The sequence below is a fragment of the Mixophyes fleayi genome (genome assembly GCF_038048845.1).
Source record: "Mixophyes fleayi isolate aMixFle1 chromosome 12 unlocalized genomic scaffold, aMixFle1.hap1 SUPER_12_unloc_2, whole genome shotgun sequence".
NCBI classification, from domain to species: domain Eukaryota; kingdom Metazoa; phylum Chordata; class Amphibia; order Anura; family Limnodynastidae; genus Mixophyes; species Mixophyes fleayi.
This window is the reverse complement of record NW_027445896.1, coordinates 627882-645569: the sequence shown is the minus strand read 5'-3', so window position 1 is coordinate 645569 and position 17688 is coordinate 627882. Positions and strand designations below refer to the sequence as shown.

Sequence of the window (17688 nt, the reverse complement as noted above, 5' to 3'; positions counted from 1 at the left end):
CATTAGAATCATGGAGTTTCGTCATTCTACAGAATGGTTTTTGGAAGCTTCAAATACAGCTGGGACAATGATGGTGTCAACTCATTCTGCTCTTGAACCACCTCTGGGAGCTCTCTTCTTTGGTGCTGTTTGGGCAGAGGGTCTGATTTTCAGGTAGACCCCACCTGAGCCTGGGTTAGCCCATCTCTTGTTGCGTCATCACCAATGCTCTGCCAAGGGCCAGTCATGGCTGCCAGTTATATGTAAACCAGCTCACAGTTTTCTCCAGATATGTCCATTACCACTTAAAATTATAGATTGATTCCCAGTTGAGTGATCCCTCCACCTAATCGCTACATGACGGAGAACTAATTACTTGACATGTCTGAAAGTGGCTAAAACCTTTAGCAGGAGATATAGGATTGAAGATCTTTACCATGGAGGGGGCGTCCGAAGCTTCAACTAATCCTTGTGAAAGTACAAATAACTTCAAAATCCCATTCAGAGTAAAATGTTTTCATCTAGCAAAGAATACACATAATCTTGCAAAAAAATAAATAAATAAAAAGATTCTGTAGTATAAGTAAGAAAAAAAGAACAGACTAAAGCTTTCACATATTTATTTAGTCAGTATGTAAGAGTGTTTTGTGGTTGATTAATATGACACACACAGCATCATGTCCAATAATAAAGCACTTCTCGCCACAAAGCAGAGTGTTCCGTGGTTTCATGTAGCTCAGCAGCCAAAAACAGGAAAACAGTATCACTTTAAGCCAAGACAGGACCATATACTATAATTATCTACCACGCCCAATCAGACATACCCACAACCTTCAAATTTTTAGATGCTTTTGAAAACCCATCTCTTTTTTTAGAGCTTATCATATCCCCAATAACACTATTCACACTAATGCAACCTCACAACTGTCCGAATCGCCACACTCGCTCCTCTTGTTTCAGCTGTGCCCTCTTCCACTTAGAATAAGTTCACTACTGAGCAGGGTCCTCCATACCCTTTGTATTCATGTCTGCATTTATTTTGTCTACCTTTTATGTTCCTGTTTTATGTATGTACTGTTTTCATTACTGTACTGCTCTGCGGCACCTTACAAATCTACAATAATAATAATAAATAATCCCTTTACAAGGCAGCACCGCATTAAATTTAAGCGCTGAAGACGCCGAACTCGCGGGTGTTGAAGAACCCGGAGCTTCATACATTTACCCCCAGATCTAAGTCGTTTACTGCTATGTGTTGATCATACATTACAGCAAGAGGTAAGTGGAAAAAACAAAATAATTACCTATTCCTCATAGCAGACTTGATTTCATTTTGTAAAGCAATATTATTAAAATGAGATAAAGGAGTGGATGGTGCTCATTTTCTGGGATATGCCTTTTTTTGCAGGAAGGAACACCGCAATTTCTACTCTACCAAAACACTTGAATCTTGAAAACTGGATGAACCTGAAACTGCGATTTGTGAACTTTGTCTCAATTTGATCAAACTGGTGTTAAAATACCATAGCCTCCCTCATTGGACCTCCACCTGTGGACAATATGACATGTATCCCACATGGTATAGAGTCTACCATTGTATTGAGCATTGAAGGAGGAACGCAGCCCCCTTCTTCCCAGGGCCGGTGCTAGGGTCCGTGGGGCCCTAGGCACATTTTCAAAATCGCCGCCCCCCACGGCACATTTTCAAAATCGGCGCCCCCACCCTGCATACTTACAAAATAGTGTGTAAGTGTGCAGGGTGGGGGCGCCGATTTTGAAAATGTGCTTTTTTTCTTACCTTAACTTGCCTCGTCTCTGCTCCGTCTGCTCCCCTCCACTCACTGACACTGTCGGGCCGTGATGAGGATGTCACGCCCAACAGTCAGTCAGTGAGTGGAGGGGAGGAGACAGAGCAGAGAGACAGCGGTGGTGAGCAATAGTCCCTCACCCCCTCCCTGTGGATGTATCTGAAGCTGGGCAGCTGTGAAAGGTATGGTCAGTGGGCTGTCGCCGCACAGTTTTTAATCTGTGGTGCCCTCCAGGCGCCCTCCAGAGCCCGGCGCCCTAGGCAACTGCCTAACCTTGCCTAATGGGAGAGCCGGGCCTGCTTCTTCCACAAGAAAATCACATAACTGATGCCTGGTTGATGGCAGTGGAAAATGCTCTTGCATGAATTTTTCCAGGACGTTCCGTAAATGCTTCATTCGGTTCAGATTTGGTGACTGAAGACAATATATGGACATATGGATATCATAAGAGTCAAGCCCAGCAAACCATTGGGTGAGTGTACATTATCTGTCGATGGGGCATTGGCATCTTGAAAAACACCCATTCTGTCAGTCAAGAAATGCTGCAACATGGGGTGAAGATGATCACTTTATCATTAAGTAGCTATTAGCATTGGCTTTGTACCCCACATCATTATGGAGTGACCACATCCTACGTTCACTGTTATTGACGGAGCGGCTATCGACTTTCCGATCCGTTCAGACGTTCTGCTCCAGGTGCTTTTAGCTAGCAGTTCGCATTGTGCATTAGAAGTTTTATATTATTTAAAATGTTTGAAAATAGAAGAGATACGTTGGATTGCTACTAAAATATTTTTCTTTGAATTACAAAAATTTAAGATGTTCCCTTGAGATTACAAATATGAAACATTTTCTTTGGATTTTAAAATTTGAAGACGTTCCCTTGGATTACATATTTAGGGACCATTTACCGTTATATTGAGGTGCACTGAGGTGCAAATTTGCAGCTGCTGGTCCCCATAGGCCAGGAGGGCCAGGCTGTTAGTCTCTGGGCCCTATTGCCACCCAAGTTGTTTGGTTGTAACTGGAGATATAGTACTCTTGGAAAAGTAAACGTTACATCAAAGAAATGCAAGGATAGATACAGGATGCTGGGGGTAGCACAGTGGCTCAGTGGTTAGCACTTCTACCTCACAGCACTGGGGTCATGAGTTCAATTCCTGACCATGGCCTTATCTGTGTGGAGTTTGTATGTTCTCCCCGTGTTTTCATGGGTTTCCTCCAGGTGCTCTGGTTTCCTCTTACACTCCAAAAACATACTAGTAGGTTAATTGCTTGCTATCAAAATTGACCCTAGTCTCTCTCTATCTGTCTGTCTTTCTGTGTGGATGTTGGGGAATTTAGACTGTAAGCTCCAATGGGGCAGGGACTGAAATGAGTGAGTTCTCTGTACAGCGCTGCGGAATAAGTGGCGCTATATAAATAAATGGTGATGATGATGATCCAAGAAATGCAAGGATAGATACAGGATGTGGTAAAATATTTAAGCAATTGTTAAGAAAAATAAATGTTTTTAAGTTTTACGGGAGAGAAATTAGCAAATAGTTTTATTTTGTAGATCAGAAGCACTGCTGGTTAACTTGGCAAAGACAGTTATAATGAATGAGGCAAAGCTTGTGAGATATGTAAATCCACATACAATTTAGTGGGTCTAATGCCACTTGTTATTTTTTTTAATCTTTTTTGCAGACTGATTGTGCTCAAAAAATTTCCAGTCCCATAATTCCTTGCTCCAGTGCCTCAACTTTCTTTGCTCTGACTCTATTCAGACATAAGTGATGCTCAGGGGCGGATCTAGACTTTATGTTTAGGGGGGGCAATTTTGCATAATCACGCCCCTCCTTTGCTCTGATTGGCTGGCCCGCGTTAAACCTCGCCTTCCGCCCGCGATTGGCCCTGCCCCCTCCCATTATGATTGCCGGCTGGGACCATTCTGATTGGCTGGCCCACATTTAGCCCCGCCCTCCGCTCGCGCTTAGCCCCGTCCCTCCCGTTTTGATCGCCGGCTGGTACCTAGCTTTTTGCTGCTAGGGGGGGCGAATGCCCCGATCGCCCCCCCCCTGGATTCGCCACTGGTGATGCTAAGGAGGTGTCATGCACAACAAATCCTGTCAATCTGAATACTTTCATGGCTTGCCTGTATTCAAGTGGCTGGAACTGTTAATAGTCCAATTCATGCCAGGAAACCTCGATGAATTGTAGGAAGACTGCAGTCAGGAACAAAATATGGGCTATAGGAAGCACATATTTGGCTTTCACATACAAGAAATAATATTTTAGTGAGGTTCAGAGATCAGTTAAATCAGTTTTTCCTTACACAAAAAATGCAACTAATCAGTAATATTTAGATTTAATATTAAAATGATTTTAAGTTAAGTTAGTTATACAGAAACCTTCTGCTTGACCAGTAAAAGCAGATATTTTACAGGAAACCTAGTATATGAAGTGTCCTCAATTTGATGGAAACAAGTATTAATATTTTAATTTTATGACTGTATTTGTTGTTTGCAAGTTAACACATTTGCTGAACACACATCTTTATTAACACACAGGATGGCGTGTTAATGTCTCACATTTCAATGGTTACCACTTATTTTTAAAATAACTTTGAAGTATTGTCTTGTACAGGTCACACGCCTAATAAAAGTGTTATCACTATCAAAAGTAGCACATCTTAGAAAAACAAACAAGGACGGCTATGCTCGCTGATTGAAACAGGATGTTGTAGAGTGCTATGGAATTTGCTGGCGCTATATAAATAAATGATGATGATGATGTTGATCGGCTGCCCTCAAATCTTCCATAGAGTAATTGTGACATGGAGATCATCATATTTTAAAAAAAAAATGTAAAACTCTTTTTCAGTCTGGTCTGATAAATGGACTTTTATTTCCTGGAAACGGCATAGATTGTGTTATTTTTGTAGGCACAATTTTAAGTTATTGTAACAAGGTCGCCTTCAGCGCCTATGAGATCTGATAGGCGATATAAATGCTCTCAGCTTAGTTCATAGAACATATCAACTCTTGTGTTGATAGAAACCCTATTGGGTAGAATTACTAAAGCTTCTACAAGGGAAAAGTGGAGGTGTTTCCCATAGCAACCAATCAGATTGCAGCTGTCAATTATCGAGTTCATTCTAGAATATGATAGCTAGAATCTGATTGGTTGCTATGGGCAACACCTCCACTTGTCCTCTTTAGAAGCTTTAGTAAATCTACCCCTATATATCTGTTATGTGACAAAACACAGAGTGAAAGTACAGGCATTCCCTGCCTAAAAGATGTGGTTTCAGTAAGCACCCATGTGACACGACCCTTGAGTATGAAATGAATACTGACAGAAACACATTGTTAGGGGTCATTCATTTTTTCCTATTTTGAGGTATCATACTTCTGCCCACTTAGCACCAAGATAAATAGTCCCCACTTTTGTGAAATGGAAACTACACTTGTCGTTCTCCAATCAGCTGAAAAAATACCTGATAGCAGCAATTGGTTATAACGGTTGGTTGAGGGTAAATCAAGCACTAATCTTAGTTACTGTAAAACTTTTGGATGTGTAACACCATTGACTTATCTACTTTTCATTTTAAGTTTAAGTAACATCTCTTCTGTAATAAGCAAAAATAGTTGTTTAGACATCCTGCAATTTCTTTGTCTCCTTCAACACATCCACTTCAAGGGGTATATTTACTAAACTTCGGGTTTGAAAAAGTGGAGATGTTGCCTATAGCAACCAATCAGATTCTAGTTATTATTTGTTTAGTATATTCTACAAAATGACAGCTAGAATCTGATTGGTTGCTATAAGCAACATCTCCACTTTTTCAAACCTGCAGTTTAGCAAATATACCCCCAAGTGTTAGTCTTACTTTCACTCCTTTGTTTTTTTTACTCTCACTAACATATCTAAAGAACATTGTATAGCCCATTTTACTAACTGTACAATCATTTCTTCTGTCTGTGCTGTATATTATATTGTGTGTTTGTTCTCTGTTAGCTAGCTTTATATGTTTTTATCTTCCTCTGTTTGGGTATTTCTATATTTATTAAATGCAATCTTCTTAGCACTGATAACAACGGACACTTCCTTGCAGAATCATATTGACATGTTATTCCTTTTGCTTTTACTAACATATCTTGCACAACGTTCTGTTGCATTTAATAGCGCATCTCTGCATTTATTCCACAGTTCCTGCACTCCACCTATCAATTTCCACCCTGTCAAAGATTAATCTACTTGAGTTCTCACTTAACTAAAGTCAGCCTCTCTGAAGCGTAAAGCCTTTGTTTAGGTGCAGATCTGCTTTATTGCTTAAACCACACTGACAAATGGTTACTAGACCACAAGTTCTCTCCTACAGACCTGAGAAGAAAAGTAGACATAGAGCACAGAAAGAGTGTACTGGGCAGTAATTACTTTCCGAGCGTGAACAAAATATATTTGTCTGTTGTGCTGTGAGACTGTTAAAGTATGTAAGGTTTACAACATAAGGTAGTACTATGACACTATGTATTCAAAAACATTATTAAGCTTAATGTCTCTGAGAAACATTAAGCAAGACAAAATTAGGCAGATAACACTGAAGAAATTGAAAAGAAAGTTGTTTTCACAATCTTTAAATAAACGTATTGCATGCCTGATTGTGTATTATTTACTGACTGTGTTGTTGTGTGCCTCCCCCTTTTTGAACCCTCCTCTCCCCCACTTGATGCCCCTCCTCCCTTCTATGTTCCCTATTTATATTTTTTGTTCTCTCTACCCTTTTAACTGAAAAACCATAATAAAAACCTTTGTAGGAAAAAAAGTATTGCTGCTATTTAGACCTTAGCAAACCAAATTCTACATATTCTCAGGAAGTAGTAAATGCTGGTCATCCTATCACAGAAGGTGACTTGATATAAAAATGGACATTTAGTAGTTTAGGAGGAGCTATGGCCACAAAAAAAGGTCTTATAAGATGTCACATATGACAATACAAATTGTTGGGATGGCAGAAAATGAATCAGAACAGCTCAAAGCAAAGAGTTCTCAACTCAGTTATTATTCTATGATGACACCTGTGGTGCAAATGACACTGCTAAGTTATATATATATATATACTCATATGTTACAGTTACATTTATTTGGTGAAAGACTCATTGATTTCTGTGTTGTTGGTACAATTACTATGGTGGGAAAGAACAAAGGAACAGCTACATTGCAGTCAGTTCTGGACAAACTAGCAAAGATTATCAATTTATTTTACATAATTTTTAGAAAGATTGGGGAAAGGCATTCCCCAAATGGACGATAATTCCGAACTGAAATTACACATCATCTGAATAGCCTTAACGAGTGTCTGCTAGGCATTGATAAGCCGGTAAGAGATGCGTTGTTGTCCGGTGCTCTCAAGAGTCGCGGCTATCTTCCTGCCGGTGGCTGCTTCTGACGGTCACATAAATACGTTTCGAATGCCTTACTTACAAATGAAGACTTTGGAGACATATTTGAAACTTAAACATCAAGAGTTTCACCAGACATCTCTAGAATAGCAAAATGTCACATTTCACATTAAAGGTCTTAGTCTGTCTTACGCCTCACTATTACCCCCAGGAAATCTAGAGGATAATAAATTACTATCAGAAAACATAAAGTGGATCTTTTTAAATTTCAGCACCTTTACTGTAAAAAATTAAAACAGTACTAACACTCATGTTGTCGACTAGATTTAAATCCCAGAACCTTTGTGAAAGTGCTGCCTATATATACATTTTTCTGGTTTTCTTGGGGATATTCTTTAGAGTGGAAATGTGCATAATGTGGAAATAAGCAACTTTTATGTTATTTTGTCTTGGTGGTATATGCATCAAGCAGTGAGTTTCCATCGGGTTTGAAAAGTGGAGATGTTGCCTATAGCAACCATCCAGATTCCAGCTATCATTTATTTAGTGCATTCTGTAAAATGAAATCTAGAATTTGATTGGTTGCTATAGGCAACATAGACGGGAACGTAGAAGAACTCAATATGACATGAGAGGTAAAGGTAGTTTAATAGATGAGTACTAGTTATATGGCATTATATATATTTTTGGCTGTTACTTTTGCTGTTACATTTAACAGCCTTTATATATGAAATTAGAAGAAATGAAAAAGACTTCAAATCTGATTATTACAATGGCGATAAGATGACTGAGGCTGAGAGTAGAGTGATAGGAAAAGTAATAAAACAGGTTGAAAGAGAACTACAGTACATTTTACAAATAAACTACTTTATTAGAACTGATGTGTACATAACGCCCTGCCCATCAGTGCTCTTCATCTGTCATAACCATCAGCTGAAAAGATGGTGACTCTGCACACTGCATAGAGATCTATGGACACTGCCGATCCTGAGTGCTTACACACTGCAGAATTGGAACGGCATCATTCCTTCGATGAACGAGATTTTAGTTTGGTTTAAGAATGAATCGATACGATGGGCTTTGGAATGATAATCATTCATTGTTGGAGTGTACACACTAATGCGATATCTGGTTGAATGGTCGTTTATCGTGTGATTGGCCCAATAGTTGACTGAAAACCCTGTAGTGTATACTTATTTGTATCTTTCAGGTTTCCTTTATCTCACCAAGACCTAATACATTATTTTCACCTTGTGATAAATGTTCCGTAATAAGAATTATCGCTTTCTTTGTATAGGAGGGCATTGCATCTACATACTTCTGTTTTCATGTTTATTTTTAAGCATTTTTTTGTCCTTTTTGCAACACAATTAACACCATAAAATCATCTTGCTGAACTCTTACTTAAAAGAAACAAAATATTTGGTATTTACACATTGGGCAACACACATTTGGAGGTAAATGTATCAAGCTGAGAGTTTTCCGGCGGGTTTGAAAAGTGGAGATGTTGCCTATAGCAACCAATCAGATTGTAGCTGTCATTTTTTTGTAGAATGTACTTCATAAATGACAGCTAGAATCTGATTGGTTCTTCAAACCCGCCGGAAAACTCTCAGCTTGATACATTTACCCCTTGATCCCTTTGGGAATGGTTTGTGGCTCTCCAGATTTCGTCTCCCATTACGACCCTGGCACAGATCTGAATCGTGCCCCTCTGGCATACAGAGGACAGTGATGTGTGTACCAGATACATCTTGTCTTTCATAAAAAATGAAACAAAATAAAAGCTTTAGAAGTTACCCACTTATCCAACTGAGCTAACAATATGACATGCAGTAATCACTTAATAACTTTATAATTGTGGAAAGACACTTACGTTATTAGCCATTCATATTATTATTATGTATAAGGACCACAAAAGGTCTGCAGCACCGTAGATGAAATATACAGTATTATGCAATACACAGATAGTAGTGATCTATAGCACATTATTAGAAATAAATTATACACAGATCAGACATCTACTAGTTAACAGATTACACAGATAACTTGGTAATGCATATCAAGTTATGTACGTGATAGGGAGTAAGTGCGATGGTAATGCCAACGTGAAGTCGGTCTGGGCTCCAGGAAAATGGACCTGGGAAGCACTGAACCGTTAAATATTTTTATTGACATGATTAGATTAATTATTAGATAATATTATTATTAGATATTTTTTATTATTAGGTCAATTATTACCATATCAAAGGTCACATGACCAGGGCATTTTTCAAACCATGGGCTTGGTTAACATAACGGGGGCTGCCATAAAATAATCATGTAATTGCAGCCTTTGTTATCTTTATTCTATTGTCCAGTTTGGTCATTTATCTAAGGGGAATTATAAAATTGTATCCTTGATTTAAGGATGTTCATATAAGATGTTTTAATTGTCATTTTATTTTTTTAAGTGCGATTCATCTGTTTACATGATGGAATTTAATATTAAATATGTATGGACTAATTTATTATCTATTTGGATTTAATTACATGTTAAAGTTTGGGTCTACATATTTTTAGGTTTTATGAAAGGATTATGTGTAATAATTATAACATTAGAGTCTTTAAAAGTACATTGATTTCATGGGAGGTTACACCATTGTCTGCACTTTTCACCTTAACAAATTATTGTATTTACATACTGCACCATATATGTTTTATTTTTAAATGCCTGGGAGATTTTGATTGAATATAACTACACGGAAGAATCACTGGATTATTCATGGATTTACATTGATACAGGACTTATAAGAATACAGTTTGTTTTGTCATATGGTGGTACTGTCATATGGTGAATTATATTTATGTTCTTCATTGCTGGGTATAGTGATAACCTTTTATTTCACTTTGTAGGCTACCACTATAGTGGAGCGCTCACTTTTTATAATTTATTATTGCAGTATAGAGGGAACATTCCAATGACAAAAATGCCAAACAAAGAACATTCTTGTGAACACTATGCCATATATACGCCATACATTTCTGGTGGTTTGGCAGTGCGGACCTCTCAAATTTGGGTGGCTATGCAGAACCCATGTTCCATGGTACCTTTGCAGGTCAACAGGTCTCTCCGACTCTCCGGTCCTCTTGTGGGCAACTGGCTACTGCCTTCTTATAGTAAAATAAGCTGCATCCAAAAACTTGTATTTATATCAAAACCAATAAAAACTTTATGTTACATTGTAGAAAAAGCAGCCAAAAACATAAATAAAATGTAAGAGGCACTATTTATTCCAATGGATATATACAATGCGCATATAAATTACAAATTGATAAACTTCACTTCGCAATAATGAGTTTCTCTTCTGAAGAAGATAATGAACATTTGAGAGGCGAACCTTCCGCCCAACAATTCCACATTTCAATGACAGTAAAAATTTTAGGAAGCTAAAAAGGGTGAAGTTTGTAAGAAAATGGGTGTGGTGTTACTGGAACGGTGCATGGCATTGATGGATTGGGGTGTGGTTTGGCCTAATTTGTCCTGATTTTTCCAATTGGGGAATGTTGTGGTGCCAAGATTCCAGTGGAACCCAGGGATAGTTGTCAAACAGGAATTTTGTACAGTATGGCTAACAATAAAAGCAGCAACACATTTAGTAGGTTACCATATTAATTATTTATATAAATAAGATAGCAGTATCAATCTGCATAAAACAATACATGAACACACAAGCTGTATTTTTATGTAAGAATACTAGTCTGGAATATATGTTGTCCGATGAGATAGCTGCTATTCCTATTATTTTGTTGAGTGTCGGAGAACGGGCTACTTTCTGCCCCTCGTGAGATAATACATATCCAATTTTGAATACACGATCTCGTCCTAAAAAATAAATTCAACATCATATTCATGGCGGAATTCCTAAACATTGTGTGCAAGTATACATTAAACATGAGCTTCTGTATCTCCAATATTAATATTCATTAATATTCATAGTTGACAACTGTTAGTAAATTCAAGGGACAGTCCCAGGATTTAGAAGATTTGTCTCTGGAAAATTATGTAAATATTCACAGTGCTTATTCCTGTTATCCACATTATCCTTATATTAAATTGAATTCTCATATCTATATTTGCTCTCTGGGCTTTATATATTAACATTGATTAAAGAAAAGTATTTAAAAAGTCGACAATGTCATTATCATGAAGTTCAGTAACCATAATATGACTGGGATTATAGTGCACTGAGGTCCGTCCTAGACAGAACCACGCTAATATGTTGACCCCCAAACCCCAAAAATTCAGTGATTGCCAGGCATAGATTTTTAGCTGATTTGGTGATGAGGGAGCAAAATTTGGCTCCAGTGAAATCATCCACATAAAATATTATTTGAGGTCACCCGCCACCTACACACAATGGAGGTATCTTCTTAAGTAACAAAAAATTGTGTATTAATATTATTATCTTTTATTTGTTAGGCGCCACAAGGTTTCCGCAGCGCCGCAAATAGTACAAACAGTAGACTATACAGGGTATAACAGTACAGATATAAACAAAAAGTACCAATACTTCAGAAACTCCAGGCAGGCAGATGCAATAGACATGGAGCAGAAGAACAGGTGAGGAGACAGGAGGGAAGAGGGCCCTGCTCATGCGAGCTTACATTCTAAGGGAGGGTAAAACAGACCAGGCACAAGAGGAGCCAGTGTATTTATGCCTCTTCTATATTATCTTCTGCTTTTTTTCATGTTAATGTTTTAAATATTTCTCTTGTTTGTATCTTAGTGCTCAGTGTAACAATGTCTTATTAAGTATGAGCTATCATCATCATCATCATCATTTATCATTTATTTATATAGCGCCACTGATTCCGCAGCGCTGTACAGAGAACTCATTCACATCAGTCCCTGCCCCACTGGGGCTTACAGTCTAAATTCCCTAATATACACACACAGATAGACAAAGAGGGAGATAGACATACAGGGAGACAGACAGACAGAGACTATGGTCAATTTTTTTTTTATAGCAGCCAATTAACCTAGCAGTATGTTTTTGGAGCTATAGCATATAAAATAGGATAATAATAATAATAATAATAATAATAATAATAATAATAATAATAATAATAATAATCAATATAAATTCTCACCTATAGACATTATATCAGAATGTAAATAAGAGTAGACAGTTTTTGAATTATTCTATCATAAGACAAATTTTAAAATTTTATCCACAATTTTTTTGGATACAGGATTTTAGAATATACTTTGCAATAATTTTATTCAAATTAGCTTGCACTCATAAATATATTTACCTCTGTCTCGGTATCCTTATGGTTGGAGCCTGGAGTTTTATTATCTGAAATATAAAAACATAAACATAAATATTTAAATTGTCCTTTATGCTTTCTGTTTTTAAGTAAATTAGACAGTAGCTCATTTTGCTCTAGATGTGTTATTGTTCAGTATGTTACAGCAGACAACCATCTATTATTTTTTTCAAAAAAACAATAATATAGAGCTAAAGTATCAGGGGGTAGTGTAGGGTATAACCTCACTATGATACTTACGCGGCTCTCCCTTAATTATTTCAGAGCTCCATTGTTCCAACCTATATCCAGTCCCATCAATATAACAAATACACTCATCCTACTAGTGATTGTGCAGACCTCCAAACATTACAGATAAAGAAAATATTAGGATATAATTTGGCCATGTCCCCTATCTGACCAGCTGACATCTGTCACATTCTGACGATTCCATTTATGGATTTTGCTGGCAGGCATAGGTGCCACAAGACTCCCGCTCCTCTGTAGAAGTTAGATATAAAGTAGAACATAAAAAAAAATATTAATTTAAAAACTTCCAAATGGAGTTGCTCTGCAAATCTGCCACTCTTGGCCCATGACTGTGAGGCTACTCCTTAAATCCAGGCCTGCTATATAAATTGCTGCCCATGAGATGTGACATATTTATGTTCTACACTGTAATATAATTGGAAGAGTTATATAAGGTTCAGTGTAATACACCTTCCAACATTATTCCCGAGGTACTTGGGACAAATGTAGTTTGCAAGAATGGTCATGATCACACCACGCTAGGAGCATGCCAGGGCAACGGGGGGCTTGCCCATTGTTTCCAAAGCTCTAGACCTTTGCTACCCTAAAAACACCCTTCAATTGTTGCAGGCACCAGAGACATTTGCCTCTGATGCACACTCACTCTCCATGATGATGGTCACTGACTAACATGCTGACTTTCAGGACAGCGGGTCATTCCCCTCAAGTCGGGACAGTTGAGATGTTTGATCTAAAAATTTGCAATAACTACTGGGGCAAAGCTTAGGGTGCCAAACTTGTGTGCCTACAGGTTGCAGATATTTTTTATTGGGCGCTGCACAGGTGCGGTGATGCCATGTTTGCCATTTCAAAAAATCATTAAATATGTGTTTGTTACCTGAGTGCTTGTAAGTCCAGATTAGATGAACAGACAGTGTCAACAGCAACAGAAAACCACCAGTCAGGGCAGGAATCAGATATGTTTTACATATGGAGGTAAATTCACTGTGAGCTTCACCTATGAAATGACCACAATACATTATTATGTAGCCCAAACACTAATTGTCATGATCATGTTGTATGATCATTCAATAGCTCCATTGTCGCACCCAAACTCACCCCTGAACCCAATAGATCATAATATTACTTTACTAGCTTATTTAGAACGTTAATATGATTGCATCACTATTAAGTTCCTTGTTTTAACCCAGTACTTTAATAGCTGTCATATGACAAATGCCCTTTCTGTAAAAGCAATGCAGTTTCCATTGATTAAAACGTATCAATTGCTAATGTCGTTTAAGTACTCTGGCATTGTTCATGATAATATCAGAACTGGATGGCAGTATGTCAGTGTTGTAGTTGTGTCTTCTACAATGTTCGCACAAGCAATGATGTGAATTCCATGCATAATCTAACCCTAGGAGCGCTGTGGATTAGCTGATGAGGTCTTATAAGACCCATATTCGATACGTCCTTCAGAAAAACAATGGCGATGTTATCACCATCATCAACGTTGTGTTAGTCAGACTTGGAACCACCTCCGGCAACAAAGGACAAAATATTATTTTATAATATCTATCTATAGTATATGTATGATGTCTTCATATAACAACACCAGTAAATGCAGTGATAGAGGCGAAACACAATATTGCTGATTCCCATAGCAAGATTCAAGTTCCTGCTCTTGTGAGGGCACCATTGCCTTGCGATAGTTCCAACACTTTTACAAGATTGCAAGCTACAAACATGGTAAAAAGTTGTTTTTTTTGAAGAAGAAGAAATAGGTGTTCACTGTCACACAGAGCTTACAGTCAAATTACTTTTTATTCAAGTTTTTATATCATATTTAAAGTTTGAAACTACTTCCCTTTTCAGGATGCATTGTTACCTCTTTCTGATATTTCCCAGTGGACACGGACAGAAGAGGAATTAAACCACACCTCACAGGTCACATGTTCTTCATGGCCCCAGGTGTTTCTGGGAAGTGAGATGAGGTTCAGGAAAGTCCAGGTCCCATCTGATTCCTCCGTAGAGGTCATTCTGCCCATGTGATGTGTCCCAGAGATGTTCCAGGTTACATGGACTGTGTGACGAGCCCCACGTACCACACAAGCCAGCAGGACACTGGTGTTAGGAAGAGGAAGCTGAGCAGGAGCCATGAGATGGACTGAGCTTCTGGATGTGGAACTGTCTGGGAACATCGGATGGTAACAGTATTGATTAATTGATGCTGTGCTAATGAGATTTATATGGTCTTTCGTGTGGGCATTTTGCTAAGTATCAGCCATTATCTGCACCAGTGACACCTGAATAGATTGTGCACCTACTTTTGTGTGATCTGGCCACACAAGTTTATGTGGACCAAGCACCAGCAATGCTACATGCAACCTGTTTGGCACATGGTCCATTTTTCACATACATTCTTATCATATAGGAATAAGTTATCCCTTTTCTATAAGTTATTAGATCTGTAATGAGTTAGGAATGATCACACAAAGAGCACACCCATCCTGATAATAAGTCCTCAAACATCTGACATTAGTAAAATTAATCTATACGTCTGTCTATCATTGGCCAAAAATAATTAAAAGGGCATATAAGGTATTCTTGATGGCTGTAAGTATTATAACTACTCAGTGATCCCAATGTATGGGGAACCAAGGCGTAAAGCCATGCATGTCGGCGTAAATACAGGAGCATTGGGTGCAAAAGCAGTCAAACATGTATGATACCACAAACTGCTTCTGTTTGTTCATTTGTAAATTAACTTTATACACTTTAGGGTCTGGTTTATCAAGGTAGCATTCTGAGAGCAACCCAGGTACAGTATTTAGGCTTTGTGTACTCCCGAATTCATTAAGGGACGGACCTCAAGATATGTGCTGTTTTGAAATCAGGGGCAGGTCTTCTGTGCTCCATTAATACCTATGTGGATCATAAATTCGCAAAAGGATGGAATTTTGAATTAACATCACCTGTTACCAATATTGGCATTAATGAAAAAACTGTTGAAAAAAAGTGTTTTTCTTTGTTTTTTGTTTCCATAAAATACATTTATTAGAATCTTGTTAATATCTCTGGAGCGTAAAATGCATTTATACAGTTGCTCCTGATTACGAACACATGTTATAGCATGCATACCAGACTGAATCGTCAGCTCTTCAGACCAAATAGACAGGATAGAAAGTAGCCACGTCTAGGCACCAAAAGGCAACTTAGGAACAGGCACTGAGTGCATAGAGTAGGTGCCTGTTGTATTTGGAGCTAAAATTGCCTGGCCAATGAGAAGGCAGCCATAGGTTTTATGAATCACAGGTCTGCACATGCACAGACCCGAATTCAAGATGGCGGCGCCTGGGACGAAGCGGATGGCGGGAAAGAGAGAAGTTTGCCGGGGGTTTGGGTGAGCTGCCCGATACCCCGGCGAGTGACATATACCTGGGAGCGGGTCAGATTCTGACCACTACAACAAACCTTGAATTACTTCTATTCCAGTGACACAGAAAATAATTTATCTTAACAATGTGTTAAATCTAACAAAATCAGTTATCTGATAATAATTAAAACATGCTTATAGGATGTCCTGGGGAGTTCATTGCAATAAGGCCTCAAGCATTACACCTGACTAGGAGACCCTTTGTCGTGAAGGATGGTTCAAACTGTTCCACAGGTAACAGCAGTTGAATCTAAGCCCCATGAAAGCAGGAGGTCTGGGCTGTGATACCAGTTGTAGCCAGGTGTGGCAGCAGAAGTGCAGAGCCCAAACCCTTGTCCATTGCTTAGACTGCTGACAGAGGACCAATGGATAGATGTAACTGGAGGTTCCAGTACCCAATCAGAGCAGAGATAAAGTGCTCTGAGCATAGTACTGACCAGAAGGTACCAGATCTGGTGGTGAAATCTGGATTATTTTGGTGTGATGGGTGTCTCATTTTTGTGGGGAGTTTCTATGAAATAGACATTTCTTCAAGTTGGGATACTCTGCAGGAGAGGTTTCTGTGCTAGGGGATATATTTGTGCAAGCAGACATTTGCTGTGTAACATGGGTTCACTATGCAAAGAGGGATCACTTAGGGAGTTCGGCTCAGAGTTTGCATCAAGATACAGGGGGCCCATAGCTTTGCCACTAAAATGTTTCCTTATCAGTGTACCTCTTGTGTAATATTTAATTCAGGAACATTCATGTAGTCTACAATATCTTACCTGCAGCTATTAGAGTCGTCCCATTGCCATATTTTAGTAAATTAACAACATAAAAAAATGTACAGAAATAAACTCCAGAGTCATTAGTCTGTACATTGTGTATCTCCAGTGTAGCCTTGTAATTATTATTTTTGCAGGTATATTTGTGTGCACCATTATCACAAGATTTAACACGTAGAGGAGCTTCTCCTGTTCTCCAGCTCTTTCGGTACCAGGAGACCTTTGAATTGTCTTTTAGCGATTCATTAGACTCGCAGCTGATACTTGTGGTGCCATTAACATCCGCATACACAATGTCCTGAGGCTGGTACAGAACCATCTGAGCAGCAATCACTGCAAAATATAAGCTCAAAATTACATGGGAAATACTTTATTAGTGGCCAATCGTGTAGATCCCTAATACATTATATGCATATTTTGTACTATGACTGTCTGAATGCATTGAGTAAAATATCACATGGAAACAACTATGACAGATAAAGACCAAAAAGTCTGTGTGGCCTCCACAGCCATATACTCATTTTTGACAAACATTCAACCATAGCACAGTTTTACCTTTTACGTTTGCTGGAAACTTGTTACAGGTAAATGCGTCGGCAGCAGAAATGTGAATTTGGGGTGCAGAATGTAGCACTTTCTGGTGGGAAAAAGGGCTCATAAAAATACCCTGCGCTCTGCCCATATGCAAAATCAGGATCGAATGTAGCGGGATGAAATATGTAAATGAGCTTTAGGATGTTCTGTCCACCTTAGCTGAAGATGGGGAA

General features: G+C 38.4%; 1 protein-coding gene across 1 annotated transcript in view; it reads right to left on the bottom strand.

Annotated features, from left to right (window-relative positions):
• Nucleotides 1–14589: 14589 nt before the first annotated feature.
• LOC142112113 (uncharacterized) overlaps nt 14590–17688 on the bottom strand; it is a 54143-nt gene continuing 51044 nt past the window's right edge. The window contains exon 3 of the mRNA XM_075193949.1: nt 14590–14909. Coding sequence (XP_075050050.1) covers nt 14590–14909 — 320 coding nt within the window. The remainder of the gene's footprint in view (nt 14910–17688) is intronic.